Source organism: Centropristis striata, chromosome 12 (genome assembly GCF_030273125.1).
Source record: "Centropristis striata isolate RG_2023a ecotype Rhode Island chromosome 12, C.striata_1.0, whole genome shotgun sequence".
NCBI lineage: Eukaryota > Metazoa > Chordata > Actinopteri > Perciformes > Serranidae > Centropristis > Centropristis striata.
In genome coordinates this window covers 12,253,238-12,274,719 of record NC_081528.1, presented here as the reverse complement: position 1 = coordinate 12,274,719, position 21,482 = coordinate 12,253,238, and the positions used below count along the sequence as shown (strand labels likewise).

At 37.6% G+C, this 21,482-nt stretch overlaps 1 protein-coding gene across 1 annotated transcript in view; it reads right to left on the bottom strand.

The window, feature by feature from the left end:
- fstl5 (follistatin-like 5) overlaps positions 1-21,482 on the bottom strand; it is a 210,628-nt gene that overhangs the window by 85,376 nt on the left and 103,770 nt on the right. The window contains exons 5-6 of the mRNA XM_059345975.1: positions 16,292-16,488; positions 7,797-7,917 (exon numbers count right to left, since the gene is read on the bottom strand). Coding sequence (XP_059201958.1) covers positions 7,797-7,917; positions 16,292-16,488 — 318 coding nt within the window. The remainder of the gene's footprint in view (positions 1-7,796; positions 7,918-16,291; positions 16,489-21,482) is intronic.

The following is a 21,482-nucleotide window of genomic DNA, read 5'->3' as shown; positions in this document are numbered from 1 at the left end:
CCAACTGCTGTTTCTGCTTCTAGAAATAAAAAAACACATCTCTGACTACACAATGGTGTTTAAATCAGCTGCATATAAACATTTCACTCTAATTTTATTTGGCTTATTAGTTTAACACCTACCTAGGGTTGTGCCATGAAATATTTTCAAACCCCAACACCAGACCGCACTGGTACACCAACTTTTTACCACTATCATTGACCAATGGCATTAACAGACTCTATCTAATGCTTCCTGTCTAGTAAATCAGTAAATACATAATATCATCTGCAAAGACCTGCCCATAAACCTGTCAGTATAATATTTAGAGCAATCCAAACCATAATTACCAGCTACAATCTAATATTTTAACCACCATTTTATTTGATCTTAACTGCACCGTGCTGGATTGTGAACTGATCCATTTTATCCAACACGAATGAAAAGCTTATAGGGTGGACCGGCTCATGTCTCTCATATAATACAATAGTAATTTAATCATTTACTCTGTTCAAAGCTAAAATATAAACAGCCCTACCTTTGTGTTCAGTTAACATATAATTGTGAAAAATACACAATGCCACCCCATTGTCATCAAGATCAAAAGGAAAAAAACTATCCTCCCCTGGAGAACTGTTGAGAAAAGTGGCCCTTATACTTCAGTTGAGGATCACTTAGAATTAAAAAAAAAAAAAAAAAAAAAAGTAATTCAACTTCTTTTAAATCTCTCTAATACGTTCTGGAGATAAAAAGTCACATGCTGGAAAATGAACCATGAATTATGAAACCATTTTAACACCACTTCTCGCAGCATGTGAATAGAATGCTCAGCAGGGGTTTTGACAAGTAAAAGCCTGAGTATCCATTAATTGTCGCTGTGCCATGGGTGCTGCATAACAGCAAATTTGCCTTAATGGAAGGAGCCTTCCCCGGAGGAGGCTCGGCTGTTGGTTTGGATGTCTAATTATAATCTTCACAGAAGTAGAGAGTGTAAGTCAACTCATTTTCCAGCTTGGCAAACTTTCTGCAAATATAAGGATTACACCAGACTTGGAAACACACAAGATTAGAGCTGTCTTGCATTAACACAAAAGACAATGAGAAGGAAGATAATGTAAACTGAATAAAGTGAAACAAAAGATAAAATGTAGGAAGTGAGAAGAAAATTACAGCTGTTCTGCTTCAGCTGAAATGTTCCGCCTAATGACACAAATGATGGCAAGTCCATGTGGGACTTACTAACGCTAAACCATACCCAGCAACAGTTTCTTTTACCAAGTCCTGCAGTTTATAGGTCATTCTTTACCCTGACAATATCAGCTGAGAGAAATCATCTCACCTTCATCTGCTCAGCTGCAAAGATCTCTAAAGAACAAACTATTGCTTTGACTTATCTGTCCATTTACTGCTGTCGCTAAAATCCATTTACACTCAGAGCAGGGGAGTGTCACTTATACAGTTCATCATTATGTGTTGATTTTGTTGGAGGCATGTGTGATTAGATTCCCTGCTGTCTGACACTCGGCTCTTAACTGAGCAGCTAGCCAAACCGCAAAGCCACCAGATAGCACCTCCGTGGGATTTTCACAACTTTATGCTTCAGAGTTCATCGACAGGACAGCCTCAATGAGTAGAGTGAGGCACACAGTTATCTTTTTCGTCCTCCGAGACCAGGGAGGTGATTGTTTTACAGTTTGTGCAGTCCTTTCGGACTCTGTCCTCCCCTTTCACTCTGTATCCCTACTACTATCAAATAAAGTCGAAAAAAGGGAAAAAAAGTTTAAAAAGTAGGAGGCTCCACCCAGTGTACACCGTACATATATATATATATATATATATATATATATATATATATATATATGTATATATATATATATCAGTTAAATTAATTACAGAGACTATACCCCACCAAAAAATGACCCAATCTGTTGTTTTTACACTCGTGGTAGTAATATGAAGGACACGAAGGCAGAAGTGATGTTACATAGTAAGACATATAGCAGAAATGAGGATACGCAGTATAAACAACGTCAAGATCCACAGGACATTTGTGTCTGATGAGAAACCAAAAGTCAAAATTGTTATCTGAAGTTACGGAACTTAACATGTTTTATTTCATGCTTTACGTCACCTACTGACTTCAGGTAGTTACTATTCCTACTCAAAACCATGTATTTCTCTCCTCACCTTAAGCAAGTAGTTTTGTTACCCTAACCTAACAGAACTAACAATTTATTAACATGAATGATGTGTTTAAAAGGGCAACTGTTATACTTAGGAATTCAGCCTGTTCAGCAATTAACCAATAATCAATCAATCATTAGCATCCTTAATATGAATGCTAATTGTCATTAGGGCTGTGATGGTTTGTGGACCACAAAAAAAAAAAAAAATACCAGAGTTGCGTGATGGCAAATGGCTGTCTCAGCATTATGTTGTTGTCTGTTTTTGACACGGTTCAAAATGATTGAACATAAATGCTTCCTTCTGAAATTCTGTTTCTCTTTTCTGCTGTACCAAACCAGGTCGTGACTTCTTTGTACTGTTACACTCCTACTGATGGACGTGGAGGATCATACCTAGTCCAGACTTACAGTTGATATACTGTTCTTGTCCTCAAAAAGCACTGTCAGTCCCCACCTTCAACTCACCGCATCAACGTTACAATATGATGGATCACATTTCAGTCCATCTAAGTTTCCAACCAGTCCCTCAGGAATCTAACGGGCACTCCAAGGCTTCTAGCCTCAGCAGAAATCAAAGAGCTGTATCTCCTGGCTGTGTGTTCTGTCAGGGGGTGTCAGGGTTCAGATCAATATCTTAGCACCCAAGAAACAACAAGCAAGGGTGAGATACGTCCCACAGTGCAGCACAAATAGCATTACCACTGCACTTGATAGGAAAGCACAGTTAAGGTCATTACTGTGAGTCAGCTGAAAAACATGGACTGAATAAATAAATCGTATGTAGTTGACAGACAAGCTAAAATGATAACTACTGTAGTCATAGCAGTGCAGTACATCAAATAAGACAGCAAATGTTACTGCGGTAATGTGTAAATGTAGCTCCTCTGAGGGATGAGGCATTTTCATGTGTTAAAAAAACTCTGTGCACTGCAAGTCTGCTGTGCATGGAGCTAAGAAGAGGGTTTTGTTGAGGATGAGATTCAAGCCAACAAACTAGCCTGGGGGAGCATTCAGACAGAGGATTCTTTCCAAACACTTACACATTCATTTTCATTGTTGTCTGTGAAGCAGTGTGTCTAGAGGCTTAGTAAATGCATTTAGTAGGTGTACCCAAACTAATAACATTTAAACTGCGTGATGCACAGGCAAAGCACCCTGTGATTGTCCAGCCAACTTCAAAGGGCTTAAAGAGGACATTGGCACAAGGACGCAGTCACAGCCTGCCTTGTGTGGAGGAGCTTTTAAAAACCCTCTGTCTGAATGCTACCCACCCTAAGCTAACATATACACTTTGTTCATTGCTCAGAGTGCCTGGGTGTTGTAGCTGAAATCACATATACTCAGTGGTAGCTCAGACATCAGGAGTACAAATGTTCTAAGTTACCTATTTAAAGTAAGGTTGAAATAGTGCAAACGTAAAAAAAAAAACATGACTAACTGTGAGCATGACCTTTTCCTCAGTTTATTTTGCAGTGATCACAGATGTTGACTGGTCTGCTGCAGATGGCAGACCTCCCTCCCAGCACTGACTGCACAAAGTGGTTTCAACTATCTTGTTTTGGCAGAGTGCACAGTTCCATGGCAAAGCAGGGAAAGGCAAATGTGTAAACACATGCAGGATATGTTTCTATGTGCACCTGCATCATGCAATCTGAAGTAAAGCTGTACAACGTTACAAGCCAAGAGTCCTCTCTTTTAAGGTTTCAGACCTTGTAGTATATCATATCTATTTTGTCTTCTTTGTGTATGCTGTTGCACTGGTTGGATATAGGTTGGATGAAATCAAGGAAAGAATGGTAATGTTAAAAATATTTGGTTGTGCTAGCCTGTGACATTACGGCACAACCGCAATGGCCTTCCTAAAATAATTTCTGCTTATTGAAATGCAAAAATGATATTGCAGCTCTGACCTGACCTGGCTGCCATTGGTGTCAAGCTCATACTAGTGTGTGTACAGTATATAGGGTAAGTGCTTTATCAAGTGTACTAAATTACAAATTATTTATTACCAACCCTTTGTACGTGCATTAGTGAGTTATGTTCAAGGTCACTGCTGTGCCTGTTATACTGTAGTTTTCCTCATACACTTTGCATGTGCTGCATATAGTTAATGTTTGACAGTCAATACTCCGATGTATCGTGACACTATCCGACCAAAAGTTAATGACACATTACGATAGATGACACCTTATCTGTTTACCCATGATGCACCAGGCCATCATTCACCAAATTATTCAACGATGACAAGGGGCCGACTATCTGTAGCGTGGCAGACATCATTCATATCTGTAACATCATCTAATTAAAAGACATCACTCCTGCCAGACAGTTGCCTTACTGCTAGCTGAAGCAAATTGATTCTCAACCCTCTTCTAGTCTATGCAAAGGAGGAATGAATAATGCATGGACATTAAAGTCTTATCTTCTGTCCTGACAAACAACGTTGCCACGCTTTGAATATTCCACAAAGGTGTGCAAAGGGTCCTTATTAGCAGAGCAGTCAGACAGGTGCTGTTTTCATGGGGAGTCATTCTGCATTTACTGCTGTTCGTTTCCAAGCTGCACCATAATTCTGGACACACTGGATCAACTGATTTACTTTATGACGGTGCTCAGTTTACGACAGCGCTTAAGGTATTTGCATAGATTTTTATAGCTGCCACTCACAGATTATGCTGGCAATGAACTGAAAACTATAACTTTGCAATGCATTTTTTCCTCAGGCACTTTGACAGTGGTGTGAGAGGCCAAATCAATCTACAAATTTCTGCCCACGCCGCACTGCTGGTCTCCTGCTTACATCTGCAACCTTAATTTGAAATACATGTTTAAGGCTGTGATGCAAGTCATTATTAAAGACGCCTGCAATTGCATCATATAAACAGCTGTGCACCGGGCCGCTCATATTAAAATAAAGGCATAGCTCTATCTGTGTGTTAAGTTATATAGCTGTTTTAAACCTGTATGTGAAAGAACACCATGATAACAGCAATAAAATAGATTGGCCAAGCTCCATAAATCTGATTGACTAGTGTTTTTCAGTCCATCCAAAACATAATAAAAAGTAATGCTTTCCCAATTTGCATTTATTTCCTAAAGTGAATCTTATAGATGACAGATTATTATGAGCATCAGGGCAGGTTACATAATGCAGCACGGTGATCTGGTGATAAGACAAGTTTGAATGCCACGTAGACTTTACATTTCACCTGACCTATTTTGCACTATTGCTAGTATTAATACTGTAAACTTCAACATTCCTGTTCGCACAGTTCCTTCCCTCATTTAAAAACCTCAATATTTATACATACTCTTTCCACTGTTTATATTTTTTAAATATTCTTTCCATGCCGACTTTTTCTATTCTTCATATTTTCTATTTATGTTGCTGTTTTTTTTACTTGGAGTATATCTTTATATTAAGTTTTTTATTCCTTTGCACCAATACACCACAGCAAAGTCCTTGTATGTGAAAACCTACTTGGCAATAAAAAACAATTCTGATTCTGATTCTGATGTAACAAAGAAAAGGAGGCGATATCTGGACATGACGTCAGTAACTTTTGCTGAGCTACAAAAGCTTTAAATGTTAATGGTTAGATGTCCTTTAACTTAATGAGACCCTGACATCCTTGATTGGAGCTAATGAAAATATGAATATTGAATTAAATGGCTCCCCATAATGTGAAGAGTCTGCTAGTACTGCTGAGCCCACTGAGAATCTGCACCAGCATCTGCAACTCGATACTGAGTCCACACATTTTCTGATCACTTTTTTGGTTTGCTTGTTTGGCACAGATCTACAATCTACCCACTCTTTTCTTGGAACACACACAACTGGTGCTAATGTTTTAACAAATCCAGGTCTCTTTGTTTCTTAAGGCTTCAGTTCCTCAGCACCATGGCTTTGTTATCTCCTTTAGTTGATGAATAGAGTTGTATTGAAATCTGAAGAATTGGGGAGTTGTTAGGCTTAGTGAAATTGTGACCTTATTATTTGTCTTTCTTTCTCGACTGCCTCACAGGCCTAGCTTTGAAGCACCTAAGCATTTAGCAGCCTGAAGTAAGTTTAACGATGAATGAAGCCAAGAAGACACAGGCTTAGAACTACGATGACCTCTAAGTATGTAAAACGCTCATATAAATTCAGTACCGGGTGAACAGAGGTGAAATGGCTCTGAGCGCTGCAGAAATTCTTGACTCAAGCTGAGTTGAGAAAAAAACAAAAACTACTACTTACCGCATTACTGCTTGATTTAATCTGGTACTTTTTAAATAGTGCTTTATGGAAATGGGAAAGAAGAAGTAAAAAAGAGGAGGAAGACAGGTTGAAAGAAACACCACCACAGAGGGGGAGATTTACTGACATTAAATATCCCATTTCCTCATGAGGAGTTAAGCTGGAAGCTTGCATAAAAAGATCTGAAAACTGAAAAGGAAGTAGTTGGGAGTTAGACGAACTCAACTCTTCAAGGAAACACAGCTCTCCCCAGATTGGCTGGGGTTACTTTATTTTCATGATTTGCCAGAAGGGGTTTGCTCCCACACATCCACGCATGATGTGCAGAGCAGGAGACAAGATGAGACTCCTTCTCTTTGCTCTCGTGACTTTGTCTGCTCTAAGAAATGCTTTAAATACAAAAGGGCTTACGAGATGAAGGTTGATTATGAATTCTCTCCCACTGCTAAATGTGTCAAGCCAGCCAAATGTCAGAGGATATTCTGTCAGAGGATATTGAGCTGACTGAAAATGTCAGACAGAGAGGAACCGTGAAAGAGAGCATGAGGAGGAAACAAAAGGAGGAAACTGGTGCACATGTGTTGGAGCGACTCAGACGTGGCAGAGTACCTGTTGTATTATAATGAGGGGGGGTTAGGTTTGAACTACTGTTTCACATTAGTCATGACCTGCTTCCTTTGGCACCAACTATATCCATTTACATAAGAGAACCAAACATATAGGCAATACAATTTACAACAATCTTGAGCTTGAAGTAAGTAAATATTTTCAGAGAACTCAAACATTATTCCAAGTTTTTATCATAATTTTGTAATGATCCATGTTTCTAAGGACATGCAATAGACTTATTTACAAAAAACTTAATACGACAACCCTTTTCTTTAATGAAGCCTCTAAGGTTTGTAAATTTTAAAGCAGGTGTCTTTAATTGAATGCAATAAAAGGCAAGCAGCAGGAAGCAAAGCATGACTATCAACAGAATCTAATGTTTTGTAATGAAGATACGGAAATTAATTATTTAATGAGCTTATGAGTTTCTATGGTTTCATGTTATTTTGAATATTATGGTTGAATTACAATAACTGCATTGTTGTCCAAGATAATTACAACTAGTGAAACATGATGAGAACACATTTTTCACAATATTTATAGACGAGCATGACAGAAGCGATGAACATCAGCCCATATAATAACACTTCAGGAGATATTAAAAGTATTGAGTTCGAATTTTTGCTAAATTATCCATGTTTTTTTTATTTTTATTTTTTTAGATGAAGTAAATGGAAAATACTGGTATTCTGTTGGTAATGTGTTAGGCCTTTGGAAAAACTTAGAAGGGTTTTTTTTTTCTAACGGCACAAAACATTTTATTAATAAAAGTTCAGACTCACCAAAAGCTGTGTAAAACTCCTCTTTTGTCAGGTGCTCATCGTCGTTGACATCGTTGTACTTTAGAAGGTCGAACAATGTGCACTCAGAGACATCCTTGGACAGACCTTCTTGCTTGATGACCTTCAATGAGAATGTTTTGATGTTCAGTTTAAGAAGTACTTTTAAGTGAAATTGAAAATTCCACAATAATGCCTTCCAGGTTACATTCTCTTATTTATCAGCATAGTTTCAAGTTTATTTTATTGATTGGTTCTTTGTACCAAGTGCATCAGACAGATGAAACATATACGGTCATGGAAAAAATGTTCAGACCACCTTTGTTTTCATTTTCTTGTTCATTTTAATGCCTGGTACAACTAAAGGTAATTTTTTTGGACCAATATAATAAGAACAAAAATAGCTCATAAGAGTTTAATTTAAGAGCTGTTATCTAGCTTTTTTTCCATGGCTTTCCATGGTTTTCTTGATAAAGATTTTGGTTATTTTCAAGAAATAATGGCTAGATATCAGCTCTTAAATTAAACTGTGATTAAACCAATTTATGATAAAATGTTATGTTGTGATGCTGTTGTATTTTTTTCTTAATTGTATCGTAAGTGTTTGTATATGTATTTTGTATATTGTACATGGTTTTTTTTTTGTTGTCGTTTTTTTTTTTTTGTTTTTGTTTGTTAGTTTGTTTCGTAATTCTCTGCTTTTTTACATCATGGCCTACAGGGGACTACAGATGAAAACTAGCCTTCTGGCTAACTCTGGCTTTTTTAACCATGTACAATTATGTGTTTTATGTAATTGCACTCTCCCTCTTGACTCTTATGAGCTATTTTTGTTGTAAACAAAGGTGGTCTAATATTTTTCCATGACTATATAAATATATATATATATATATATATATATATATATATATATATATATATATATATATATATATATATACAGTATATATATATATACTGTATATATATAATATATAATATATAATAAAATAACATACAGTATACATGTACAGAAATATAAAAATAAAAAATAAAAACAAGGAAAAACAGTGTAAAAAGCTAGAGAAGAAAAGGTGCATCTTAAAAGCATCAACAAACTCAGCCTGTTGGCCTCGGGCAGGGAGCTCCAGAGCCAAGCCTCTGCAGAAAAAGCCCATTTTTTCCCCCAATCGCTACACTGCTAACATGCCAGGGGCTGTTCTAGACCATTTCAAACGGGGAGGCCTGGCTGGGGCCGCGTGTGATTTAAGGGATAGCAAACAGCACATGGTTAAGGTTAGAAATAAATCATGGTCTGGTGTAATATGGTTTCAACTTTAAGAGTGTCCAATTTGGGAAGCACTCGTGCTGCATCATTCATTAGGGGGACAGGTTGCCAGACTGTCGCAGGGCTGACACATAGAGACAGGCAATCACTCTCTCATTCACACCTATGGGCAATTTAAAGTCACCAGTTTAACCTAAGTGCATGTTTTTGGACTGTGGGAGGAAGCCGGAGTACTGGGTGAGAACCCACACTGACACGGGGAGAACATGCAAACTCCACACAGAAGAGCCAAGAGTGAGGCAAGAGTGCTAACCACTACAACACCGTGTAACCCTGTGCTGTATCAGATAAAATAAAATAAAACCAATCGGTTCATTTTCAATCAATCACTGAACAGAAATAGTGTGAATTATTAGAATGTCTGTAACAGAAACATATAGTAAGACTGCTCTGTTGAAGTGTTGGTTTCCATGGAATTACACAAAGTTTAAGTATCTCAAAATTGTACCTAAGAGCAGTACTTGTGTAACCTGTGTTTACTTTACCAGTACTTGATATTCTACTTTGAAAAGTTTGGGTTTAATCTCTGTAATGAGTCAACGTTACTTCACTAAATTCTTCATTGAATGTCAAAGCTGATGAAACAACTCAGGGTATTAGCTGTCAGTTTAGTGTAGCCAAGCTGAAGTTTTATCACAGTAGATGGTGAAAAGGGCCCCAAACTCTGTGCAGATTTTATCATCATGCTGCTAAAGCATGGTCCTGCTCATCCCCCTCCGCGTGGCCCTGGCAGTGAAACATCCATCATACTAGATCAGCTGTCAAAAAGCTGATCACAAGGGACGGCTTTATACATCATGCCTCGTCCATCGGATCACTGCACTTCCCTTCCCAGATGACTTGCCCAAAATTTAGGAGTCACCTGTAATGGCACATCCTTAGTGTGTCCCAGAAACACAACAAGTAACAAATAACTGGTGTGCACGATAAAAAAGCAGCTTGTGTCTTTCAAATAAAGAATTATTTGATCAGAATTTGCAAAAGGTTTTTTTCATCTAGACCTCCTGATGAGTGATCACTTAAAATGCTGTTCAGATTCTTCATTAGAAAAAGGTATTCAGACTCAAAAATATGTTTGATTCTTGCATGCTTTGACTTGGAGTAATGTGTTGGAGTAATCACTTTTGAGAGATTTGTAATGGTTTTGGAGTTGTATACTTTGATGCTTTCACTCTATTTCTTAAATATTTCCTGGCATGACATTAATCCCTGCACACAAAAATATTTAGAAATTTGCAGGCATTTTTTCTGTATTGAGTAACTATTGAACCACAGTTAAAGAGGACCACGGGCACGTCGACTCGCTTTCAGCAGACCTTGAGAGCTAAATGAACTGATGCACATCACTGATGGGATAACCAGCTGTAATGTTTATTGAGAATGCATCTTCTGCCTGTTTCAAATCGAAGCTTAATTTACAAAACCAATGGAGCATTGGCCAGTTAGTCCGATAGAAAACCTATTGACAAAAGCTTTTACTGCTTCATAACATTTCAGACCCATTCCAGTGATTACACAGGGCCAAGACATGGCCTCACTTGGACAAATGTAACACAGCACTGGTCACTGGCCTACTTTTAAAGGCTGTAGGCAAGGTCACATTTGCATGCTGCTGTCCTGTACGAGCAGAAAACTCACTATTTATATATAAAACCACATGATTCTGATCAGATAGTGTTACTAAGTTTAGTTTTATTCCTCTGTCCAACCTTCACGACCAGCCTTCTGACATCCTTTTGTCTCTTTTAACTCCATATTCTTCTTGATTATCACATTATCACAGACACAAAATGTCTTAAAGTTAGGTCTATCTTCTCCTGAGCTAACTTATTTCATTTTACTACAGACAAATGAGGATACTGTATTAAACTGCAGACCTTGTTCTGTTAATAATGGGTTCCTATTATTTTTTAGTCGTGATCACTCAAAATTAGTGGTGGAATGTAACTAAGTACATTTACATTTACTGTACTTAAGTACAATTTTGAGGTACTTTACTTAACTATTCCCATTTTGTTTAGCTGTATACTTCTACCACACCACATTTGGGAGCAAATATTGTACTTTTCATTCCAATACATTAAGCTGCCAACATAAAAAACATGAAAAATTTAAAATCTTATTTTAACAAATGAAACAACATACCACTATATTAAGTAGTCAACATTAACCCTACCTTGGCCACATTTAAATTATGCTTATATAAATGCATCAATAATAATACAATCATACATTTGGAATATATAAAACAATCTTAGGGGAGCCATTCTGCATAATGAGTACTTTTACTTTTGATACTTTAAGTACATTTTGATGATTTTTTAAAAACTTTCACTGAAGTGAGTTTTAAATTCAGGACTTTTACTGAAGTGGAGTAATTTCACAGTGTGGTAATAGTATTTTTACTTAAGTAAGGGGACTATACTTCCACCACTGCTCAAAATAATCAAGATGAAGTTTGTGACCAGCCACAACATCAGCGATGAGAAAGAACTACAAACCAGCGTACACATCTGTTATTATACACCTCCCCCTGCTCATTTTAGGTGATTTTTGTTAAGTTGTAACAGCCAGCACATGTGCTCCAGGCACTGTAAATGGATGGTAAATGGACTGCTCTTATGTAGAGCTTTTCTAGTCTTTGCTATTACTCTAAGCAATTTACACTACACACGGCCCATTGACCCATTCACACACACATTCATATTAGTGGACAAGGGCTACCCTTAATGTTGCCACCTGCCACTTTTATGGGTGGGTGATATGTTAAAAAAAAAAAAAAAACTTGATTATTTTTATTAATTTCTGATAACGATAATCTGACGATATATTTTAAAAAATGATTTCTTTACCCAAAAAAAGCTGTTAAAATTGTTCTTGCTTACTAGGACATCTATGGATGAACACAATCGAAACAACAGCTCTTGTTTATTTTCTTTAAACTTAATCATTCAATAGACTCCCAGTTAAACTTAAATGTAGAGACATTAAATGGGTAAACATTTAGGTTCCCTCTCCTGAGGTAAATTGTGCAGCATACAAGAGCGGCAAGTCTATCATTATCATTTCTTAATATTGTTAACAAAGTGACTTTCATGCACCTCCCCCCTACCATCTATGCGCCTTTCGTTTGTTTTCTTTTTAAGATATTATACTTGATAATGTAAAATTGCACATCTTCAAAACAACGTTAACAATAATATCTTAGACTACATATATATGTCTCACCCACTTCTAGCCACCATCAGGAATTCATTGATACACACAGATGAACGCAGCATCAGGAGCTTTCACTATCTTGCTAAAGGATACTTCAACATGTAGGCTGCCAGGGTTTAGGTCAGGGATCAAACCACCGAGCGCTCCAACTGAGCCTCACAGCCGTTCACAATACATGTTGTGACTTTCTCCCACTGACTGGTTGTACCAGCTTCCTCTCTGTGTTGCAGCTCCTCCTCATTTACAAATTAAGCACTGAATAACACATGCAACCGACTTTACACAGTAACAGTTTTTTTTTTTTTTGTTTGTTTTTTTGCCGGTGACCTCCCAGGTTGAGAAAACTGCTGCAGACAGATATCTAATACTGTTTCGTTTTAAGAAAATATGAGCATATTGTTGCTCATTTATTGTACCTTATTCTGGTCTAGCTGAGGACATGTCTGATCCTCAAATTGTAAGAGTGAGCAGGGGTCATCTGATCTCACACTTTTTTTTATTTCAATTAAAACACAATTCTGAAAAGACTTTCAGAACTGCATGACAAATTTCACTTCTATGAAGGGACAATAAGCGCAATCATTCCAAAAGCTATGACCTTGAATTTCTTTTACAGAATATAATTTAAAAAAGAAACTCTATAGTTGCATTATAAAAAATAGTACAATCAGATGACAAGAATCGTTATCGTCATGTTTTTAGACACAACAGTGTGGGCAGACAGGGACAGAGCAGCAGCAAGGGGTCTTATCATACCTTTTCTGCTCATTTCAGGCATTCTGTCTTTGGTCAAACGATAGATAAAGCAATGCAAAAAAAAAGTTTTGATTTGCCATTTTAAAAGGGCACCCAAGACTAAAAGGGCAGGGACAATTGCTCCCTGTGCCCCTTCATGTGCACACTCTAGCAAGTCAAGTAAGCCAGGGTGAGGGATTTCCATCCTAGAATTTGAAATGAGATCAGAAAACACTCCAATTATAAAGGGCACTTTAGGGCACGGGGGTGCCAGCCATAGTTTGATACTTTCAACAGCTGATAAGAATGTGATATGCTTGTGCAATGCTCATTTTGAGGGCTTTGTCACACTAACATTTAATTTGCATGAATATCTTGTCTTCTATCACATTCAAGTTCTGTCAATAAGGCAGAACTCTGCAGCCGCTACCGGGGTTAAGAACATGCTGATTGCTCTGACAATGAAATCTGAGTGAATCTGACTCCTTATATATTGTGTATGATATTAAAAGCCACATCTTTGGAGAGAAAAGAAAACTGTACATTCCAAGCTATTAATTACTTTTAAATTACATTCTGTGAGAACATTTAATCCACCAACATAAAAACTCATTAAAGACCCAATCCATAATTACATTCCGGCGCCCTTATGTTGAAGCACTGTCAACCCACAACTGTCTTCGTTTATTAAGTGATTCATCAGGCTGATTAAGCTACTTTGTGCTGTTATTTATCATGCAATCATCTATTATGCAGTAATGTTGATGTGAGGTGAAAGTATGTGGAAGCTCAGAAGTTTTCTGAGGCTGTAGATAAAAAGGTTTCCTGTCACTGCAGCAAAACAGGGCTACTCCTGATTTTGAAGCTCAGAACAAAAAAGAAGCAAGTCAGAAAACCAAGTTAGTCACACAAATTTCTGTGCCTCAAAGTCAAAAAGGACCATCAAAGTATGCACGATGGAAAAAATTGGAGTTAGTTGAAAACCAACAAGAGCCACCTGCAATCCACTAATATTTTAATTTTTCACTATTCCAGAAAAGCACACTGCTGTTCTTTTCTCTCAGCATTTGTAGCTGGTGTGTGAAATCTGCCAACATTCCCATATGTGTCTAGGATAAAAAGAGGATGAGGGCTAAAAGCAGCCCTTGAGGAACCCCTAAAAAGAGCTCCTCCATCTGGATGTTAATTATTACCGACTAGCTTGTTTCATTCAAACACCTAGGGAGAGGTGGAGATGTACAGCTTGGCCTGGAATAGAACAAATGGCATCTCCTAGAGGTTTGGAAATCCAGAACAATATTCAATAGCTTTAGAGGGCATATTCAAATCCACATTCAGAGCACACTGACAATATTATTCCATGAAACAGAGCACTACATGCTTTGTTGACTATGCATTTCACTCACAAGGCATTGATTTCTCTCATGCTGGCACGGGGTACCAAGTAAATGTAAAAACATGCAAAAATATGTAAATAATATGAAAATATGGCAAAAAATATCACTATTTTTGAGGCGTTATTTAGATGCTTTGAACTCCAAATACCAAAATATATTCAAATTAATCTAACGAGGCCTCCCCTGTTGGGCAAGAGGGCGCAGACAGAGCTGACCAAGGTGACTCCTGTGCAGATGGGATATCCTACTGGATCAGCAGGAAACTGACCTGAGAACAGCAACTGGTTTCATGTTCTTGAAAACCACTGCAGGTTGCTTACCCTTTCAATTATTTAAATACATTCTATGTTAAATCAGTCCTCAGGTACTGGGAGACTTTATTTGTTATGCACAGAATATCTTTTTACAAGCATTCCTCTTGGCAGCGCTGGTCAAAGGCTGCAGCCTCCCATGAGCACAAGAATCCTTTGACCCACATTGCTTTTCAAACGCTTTACCTCAAGCCACGCACCACGGCTACCAGAGGGAAGGGTAAGAGGAGCAAAATGGACACAATTATAGCAGACATCAAAGCAGCTGGTTTAAACACCTGAGCATACTGATGGTTTGTTCATTTGCAGTCTACATTTGAATGGTTATTTAAATATAAATGACTGTGCAGTATTGACAGGCTTAAGGAGTGCTGTGGAGTGGTTTAAAAAAGGCAAGTGCTGTTACAAAATGCTAAACAGCTTTCCTTTTTGGATAAAAGAACCTGACTACTAGAAGATCTCCTGTTCCTCAATCTTTTTTTCTGAAAAGTTTCGTGTTAGTTAATGCATTTTCCCCCCTTTTAATAAGTATTGTTTTTTTTTTTTAAAGAAAATGTCTTGTTGTGCATTAAAAGCCATCTAATCACTGTAATGTGATGTGTATTGTGTTCTAATCACGAGTGTGTGAAAATGGAAAATCCACATGCAAATGTTTGCGCATGATAACTATGCACACCAAGTTTATTGGAATTGGCTGTGTTGCAGTGTTTTCTGCTTCACACACAAAAAATGTATACAGACAAAGAAGCTACAATGTAATGCTTGAAAGTACGAGCAACTGGGTGATGATGGTGTGAAGATGGTAATTTAGCTGATATGCACTTGCTATTGTTGCTGGACGGTATCATGCTGTATATTGTTCTGTATTTGGTTGATAAGAGAGCTGTTGCAGATTTTTTTGTCAAACAGTATTGGGTGTTGAGTTGGGTTGGGTGATATGGAGATAATCAAATATCTATATATCAGCATCAAATATCTCACAATACTTTATAAAAAATAATTAATTTTTTTTAATGATTTGATTTATATTTCACAGATTTTGATGACTTATAATAGAGCAACAAGAACAGACCACTGAGTTCACAAGAGAACATCACTTTACTATAATGCAGCTTTTAAAACCAGGAGAAGACAACTCTTATTCCTTGTTGTGTTCTCCAAAATCTGAGACGATATCCCTCATATCACAGTACTACATTATATCTTTTTTTTTTTTTGCCCAACATTAGTGTTGAGAAAACCAAACTGATGTTCCCCCATTTTGGCAGCAAGCTAGCTATGACCTATGACCTAGAGGTATATGACATCAGTTGGAACAAAGGATTTCATTGGTCAGACATATTTTCGCAACCTGAAATCTGCTGAAATCATGAATCATATTCTGCAACCATGTGCAAGCATTCATAAGAACAAAATATGTTTTTATACATTTTTTTCAAATTTTTTCAGACAATAATCTGTTTTTCTATGTGAAATGGCTTTAAAACACATTTTGTTGAGTGTCCATACCTGTGAGAGCTCGCTGGCATCTATTTGACCGTTGGTGTCTGCGTCAAAGCGTTTGAACATCATATCAACCAGTTGCTTCTTGGCAGCCATGTTGTCCTTGTGGGCTCCATGGATGCTAGACCCCATGTACCGTTTGTCATGCAAATCCAGAATCTTGGTTTTCAGCCGACGGTAGTCACTCAGTCTGCAGGTATCATCTGGGAGAGAAAAAGATAAAGAGAGAGGCAGAGAATATTTATAATAAACTTGTAACACTTGCTACTGTACTGAGAAAAAAAAATGTTTTTGTTTTGTTTGGATTACTAAAATATTTGAATGTTAACAAGATGTCTTAAAACAGATATTGCATAACTGCCTAAATAACTCCCAGGTGTTGAAAGGGGTGCATGATTAAAAGCATTGAACTTTTGATTCCTAAAAATGAATGCAGTGTTTTATATGTCAGCCAATTAGTACCTGTGAAAACCAGAATCCCCCCCTGAAGACTCATAATATCAAACAATAGGCTGCTGTGTATATTCAGCAAATCTGAGCATGTCTATGATTGTCTGAATAACAATAACAAAATGCTAAGGATTATTTCCCCCGGGGGGAGCATGAACTGTGACAGTTGTGCATTCACTGCCTCAAACTAAGAGAGCAGAAGCCTCGTCGCCACAAAGAAACCGACGAACAAATCCATCACATCGGTGTCAAGAGCTAACCCTGACAGCAACAGAAAACATGATGGTGTTGTATTTACAATCCGCCATCAAAGACTCGAGATCAAAGAAGTCAACTACATGAAAGGTTCAGCAGAGTAGAGTCGGAGGCAAAGAGAAAATAATGACTAGAACTACAGGTTGACACATGTCATATCAACTTCTCATTGTTAGATCTGGAAGCGCTTCTCCTCTAATAACAGTTATATTAGCTGATGTCAACCAACCCACAAGAAAAACTTTGTTGTTCACAAAGATGCTTTTCGAATCTCAGGGGAGAAATGTGACATCACTGCAACATTTGTGCTCAGGAAAAGGATCTGGAATAATAGCTGCTGCATGGAGTCTACCACAAGACAAATGAACTTTGTTGAGGATGATCATGCGAGTATGATTTAGTGAGAGCGGTAATGAGATCTCGCTGAGTCATCGCTGAGAGCTCATGACTAGTTTGGCAGAATCAAAATGACCCTAGAGACGAAATCTCTGCCATTATCTGATGTGTAGGAGCTAGGTTTTGGGGTTTTTTTTTTGCAATCAGCGAACAATGAGATGATGGTTGTACACTGTAAAAGAAACTGTACTACTTTACAAGGCATTTGATCTTTTTCTGCATTAAGTTCAAATACCACAAAAACTGAAATTATTTTTTACAAATATTAACCATGACATGGAAGTTCAAATCTGTCAAATGATATAATAGGACATTATAGAATTTTTTACACTATTATTCAATTGCTTAATGGTCCATATAATGTTGAATTACAGTGAATTATATGTAAAAATACACATCATATTGCGAAATGTAAAATAAAGGCAATTTTCTGTTTTTTTTGTAAAAAAAAAAAAGGGAAAATAAATTGTAAAAAAATGGTAAAAAGCCTGGCAGTTACATTACATTTACATTACATTACATGTCATTTAGCAGACGCTTTTGTCCAAAGCGACTTACAATAAATTACCGTCATATTAAATTAAAAAAAATATAGTTATTAACTTTAACTTTAACTTTAACTTTAGTTATTCTATAGATATGTATATATTTTAAATACAGAAAGAAAGAAAAAAAATATTGTTGTCTACTTTTATTTGATGTTGATTGTTTGGCAACTCTTGCTGCCAGACTATTTACCATTTATTTACCTTTTTTTACCGTGTCTGTGTAATCCTGACACTAACCATCATTAGGATATAAGGGAGGCTGGAAGAAGGTCTCTTAGGTTCAACTAACATAAATCCATGGGCTTCCACAAAGGCTATTAAGGCATTTTCATTTCCATCTCAATTCTGTCTGACCTTGCAAAGTCCAAAGTTGTAAAAGCTTCATTCCCTCACATTGAAATATTTAGTATTGTGGCTGAGAAAGGTGTGAGATACAAAAGTTATGAGCCTTTCTTTGGTTTAAGAAATAAGGAGGAAGGAAGCATTGGGAGTCTTTTCTAAGACAAAGTATTATTATAAAGAAAGGGCTTAACTGCAATATAAACTGATTAGAGATAATTTAGTGAGCTCCTTAGTTCTGCATGAACAATTCCAATTTTCTGAAAATCTTTTTAGCTCCAGATGGGTGAGAAATATAAGAAACACCTGAATAAATGAGTGGAGAATGATGCAATACATGCAAATCCCCCACACAAGAGAGGTCACAGAACGGTTTGATGAGTGTGAAAGTGATGTGAATAATGTGCTGTGGCCTTTTTTAGTCAACAGCTCTCAATGCAGTAGGACACCCCAGGGAAATTCTGCACCAATGGGCTAGACAATGCTCCCTGCCACCAATAACTCATCAACAAATGAGAGATATATTTTGGAAGAATAATGGTAAATCTTCCAGTGGAGTTGGAGTAGCAGGAGCAGTAAAGACTCTATGCCAAGGAGCACTGAAGTCGGACCAGTGGCTTGTAGTAGCCAACACCTTATTAAACCACTTTATGTTGGTTGTCTTTTCATTTGCTACCATCTGTATATGTTGTGTTTTTACAAGGTCTCAGTTGTATCTGGGCTGTAGAAACGTGGTCCAAAATGGAAATCTCCTCCTGCAAAGCTTTGTTTTCTAATAACAACTTGGAGACTGAATAATTGAAAGCTCACATAGCCAGGTGGAGAGAATTAAACATAAGCAAGGAGCTCAGACACAATGCTTCAGTTTGTTTTAGCAGGTACACCTGTCAGTGAGAGACAAGCCGAGTTGTTGACAGATGTTGGAGCCGCATGCTCAGTCAGAAGCTTCACGAACCCAGCAGAGCGTGAACAACAACAGTGGTGGCTGGTGAGCTTGTTTTTTCTACGAGCCACTGCAGATAGCAAACCAACAGCAGGATCTGTGGAATTACAAAGTTTTGGCTGTGGAAACAGGGAGAGTGGCTGGTGAATTCTTGGGAAAGGAACCAGCCAGTCTAATTCTTGTGCATCAGCTGTCAGTGTGCGGGCCATTCAGGCTACAGCATGCTGCATATCATGGGAGAGGGTCTGTTTTGACAAGCGTCAGTGCCAGAGACGCTGCCTTGGTCACAAATGGCAGAATGAATAAAAGATAAATGGCTGCTGGCATAACCAGGGGATATGAAGGTCAGCAGCGTCAAAGGAGCATGCACACGCACACACGTACACAAGCGCTGCAATGCACACGTACACACATGCTTTTACATACAGCCTCCCTACCCCCACATATGCAAACAGTCCACACAGGGGAGTGTCAGCATTAATTACACTATGGCTACAATAATCTCCCTCAAATTAGCTGCACTAAAATTCCTCAGTCAAAACAGGCCTTTCGGGATTTAGTAACAACTCAGCAAAAATCTGTTGTATTTTTTCAGTCCAATTGAGATCTAGCGATAAGATTCTCAGGCTTGTAAAACCCAGCCTTGGGTTGTGTAGGCATGTCAGCCACCCAAATTGCTTGTGAGCTGTGTGGGACACATTACAATGCAACCTGCCTGCTTACTCTTTATAACAAGTCTTGTAATAACTCCACATAAAACAACTTCATCCATAATGCTTTTTGACAAACTAGAGCTGCCCCATAAATGCTAATTAAACAAACATCATTTGCAAAGGCCAGATTTAAAACTCAGATTGTCAAATAATCTTTCTCATGTGTCTTTGCAACAGACTCCAAACACCTATAAAACTTGCCATTGTGTACAAGAGTTTGGAGGATTAGAACTAATCTGTGTGGGTTTGGTTCACAACATCGGAACCAAAGTAATATTAAAAAATTACCGTTTTGATTTTGATTTTTGGTTTACTAAAGGTCTTTTTGCTACTTATACTAAAAAGTGAACATGGAAGCCTCACTGGTGTCAGACTGCTAGCTATAGCTAACTTTAGTTTTACTCAGTGAAAAAACTGTTTGTGGTTAAATATATGGACACGTTGCCACAGCACATTATTTGTACAGCACTATCAACATGTTTATGCATGTTGTTTTTCCTGATTTAATCAAATGAAACAGCTGTAAACAGTGCAAATTATAGGCGTTGCAGTGTTGGTAGTCTTCTCAGATTTTGTTTAAGTGACTAAATTCAATCTAATTTATGGAACTGATGGTTTTGCATGTTTATTTTTAAGTATGTGATAGTAGACAGAACATGTTGCTAAGTGGTTGTCATGCCATGTCACTATATCTAATTGTCTTATAAACTTGCACACAAGTTTTTTCCGCATCTGTATATTTTCACAAGCTCCTCTAAAAAAGGCTCAAAATCATTCTACAGGTAGCTACAACCTCTAGAATAATGGCTAAAATTTCAATGTATTTTGACCAGTTTCCCCATAGTAATAAAGATGGGGGGGATGGGCTTTCTATCAATCCCATATATTTGTTTTGAATTAGAGTAGGTTTAATTACCAGATGTGACCCATCTTGACATGCAATCTAAGAATGTTCCTTTCATAGTCATGCAAGGCCTGCTCCTTTTTATGACACATACTAATGACAACAAAGCCTTTTTATGTAACATCCAATTACAAGCTGAGTAAACACCGTTCAAGGAGAGGTAACATTGTTGTAATAGAACCATCAACTGGAAGACTCTCAGGAACGCTTTAGTATAATGTTGCTTTTGTCAACATTATTCATGAATGGAACGCATGACATTTTCCAGGGGCAGGAGGTTGCAGAGAAAGCGAACTGAATTGGGTGGCGAAGAGTGAGGTTGTGAAACTTTTTTTAATCCACTCACAGGAGCTTTTTCACTCAATATTTCTCAATCTCTTTCACGATTTAAGAATCTTTGGTATATAGTACATTTTCATAGTGGCTGTTAATCAGTCAAAGTGCCTTTTAGTCAAAATGTAGTGGTATTTTCAGGTATTAACAGATTTTATCAGCACATGAAGGACACGGCCTAGTCGTTTAGCTTCCACTGCTCAATGACCTTGCTCGTGACAAATGTCTCCAGTCACATAGGCTCCATATGTGGAAAGCGGCTGGCCAGGTTCCACCGTGCAAAGCCATTGCCTCTTATTAATTGCCTTGAACTGTT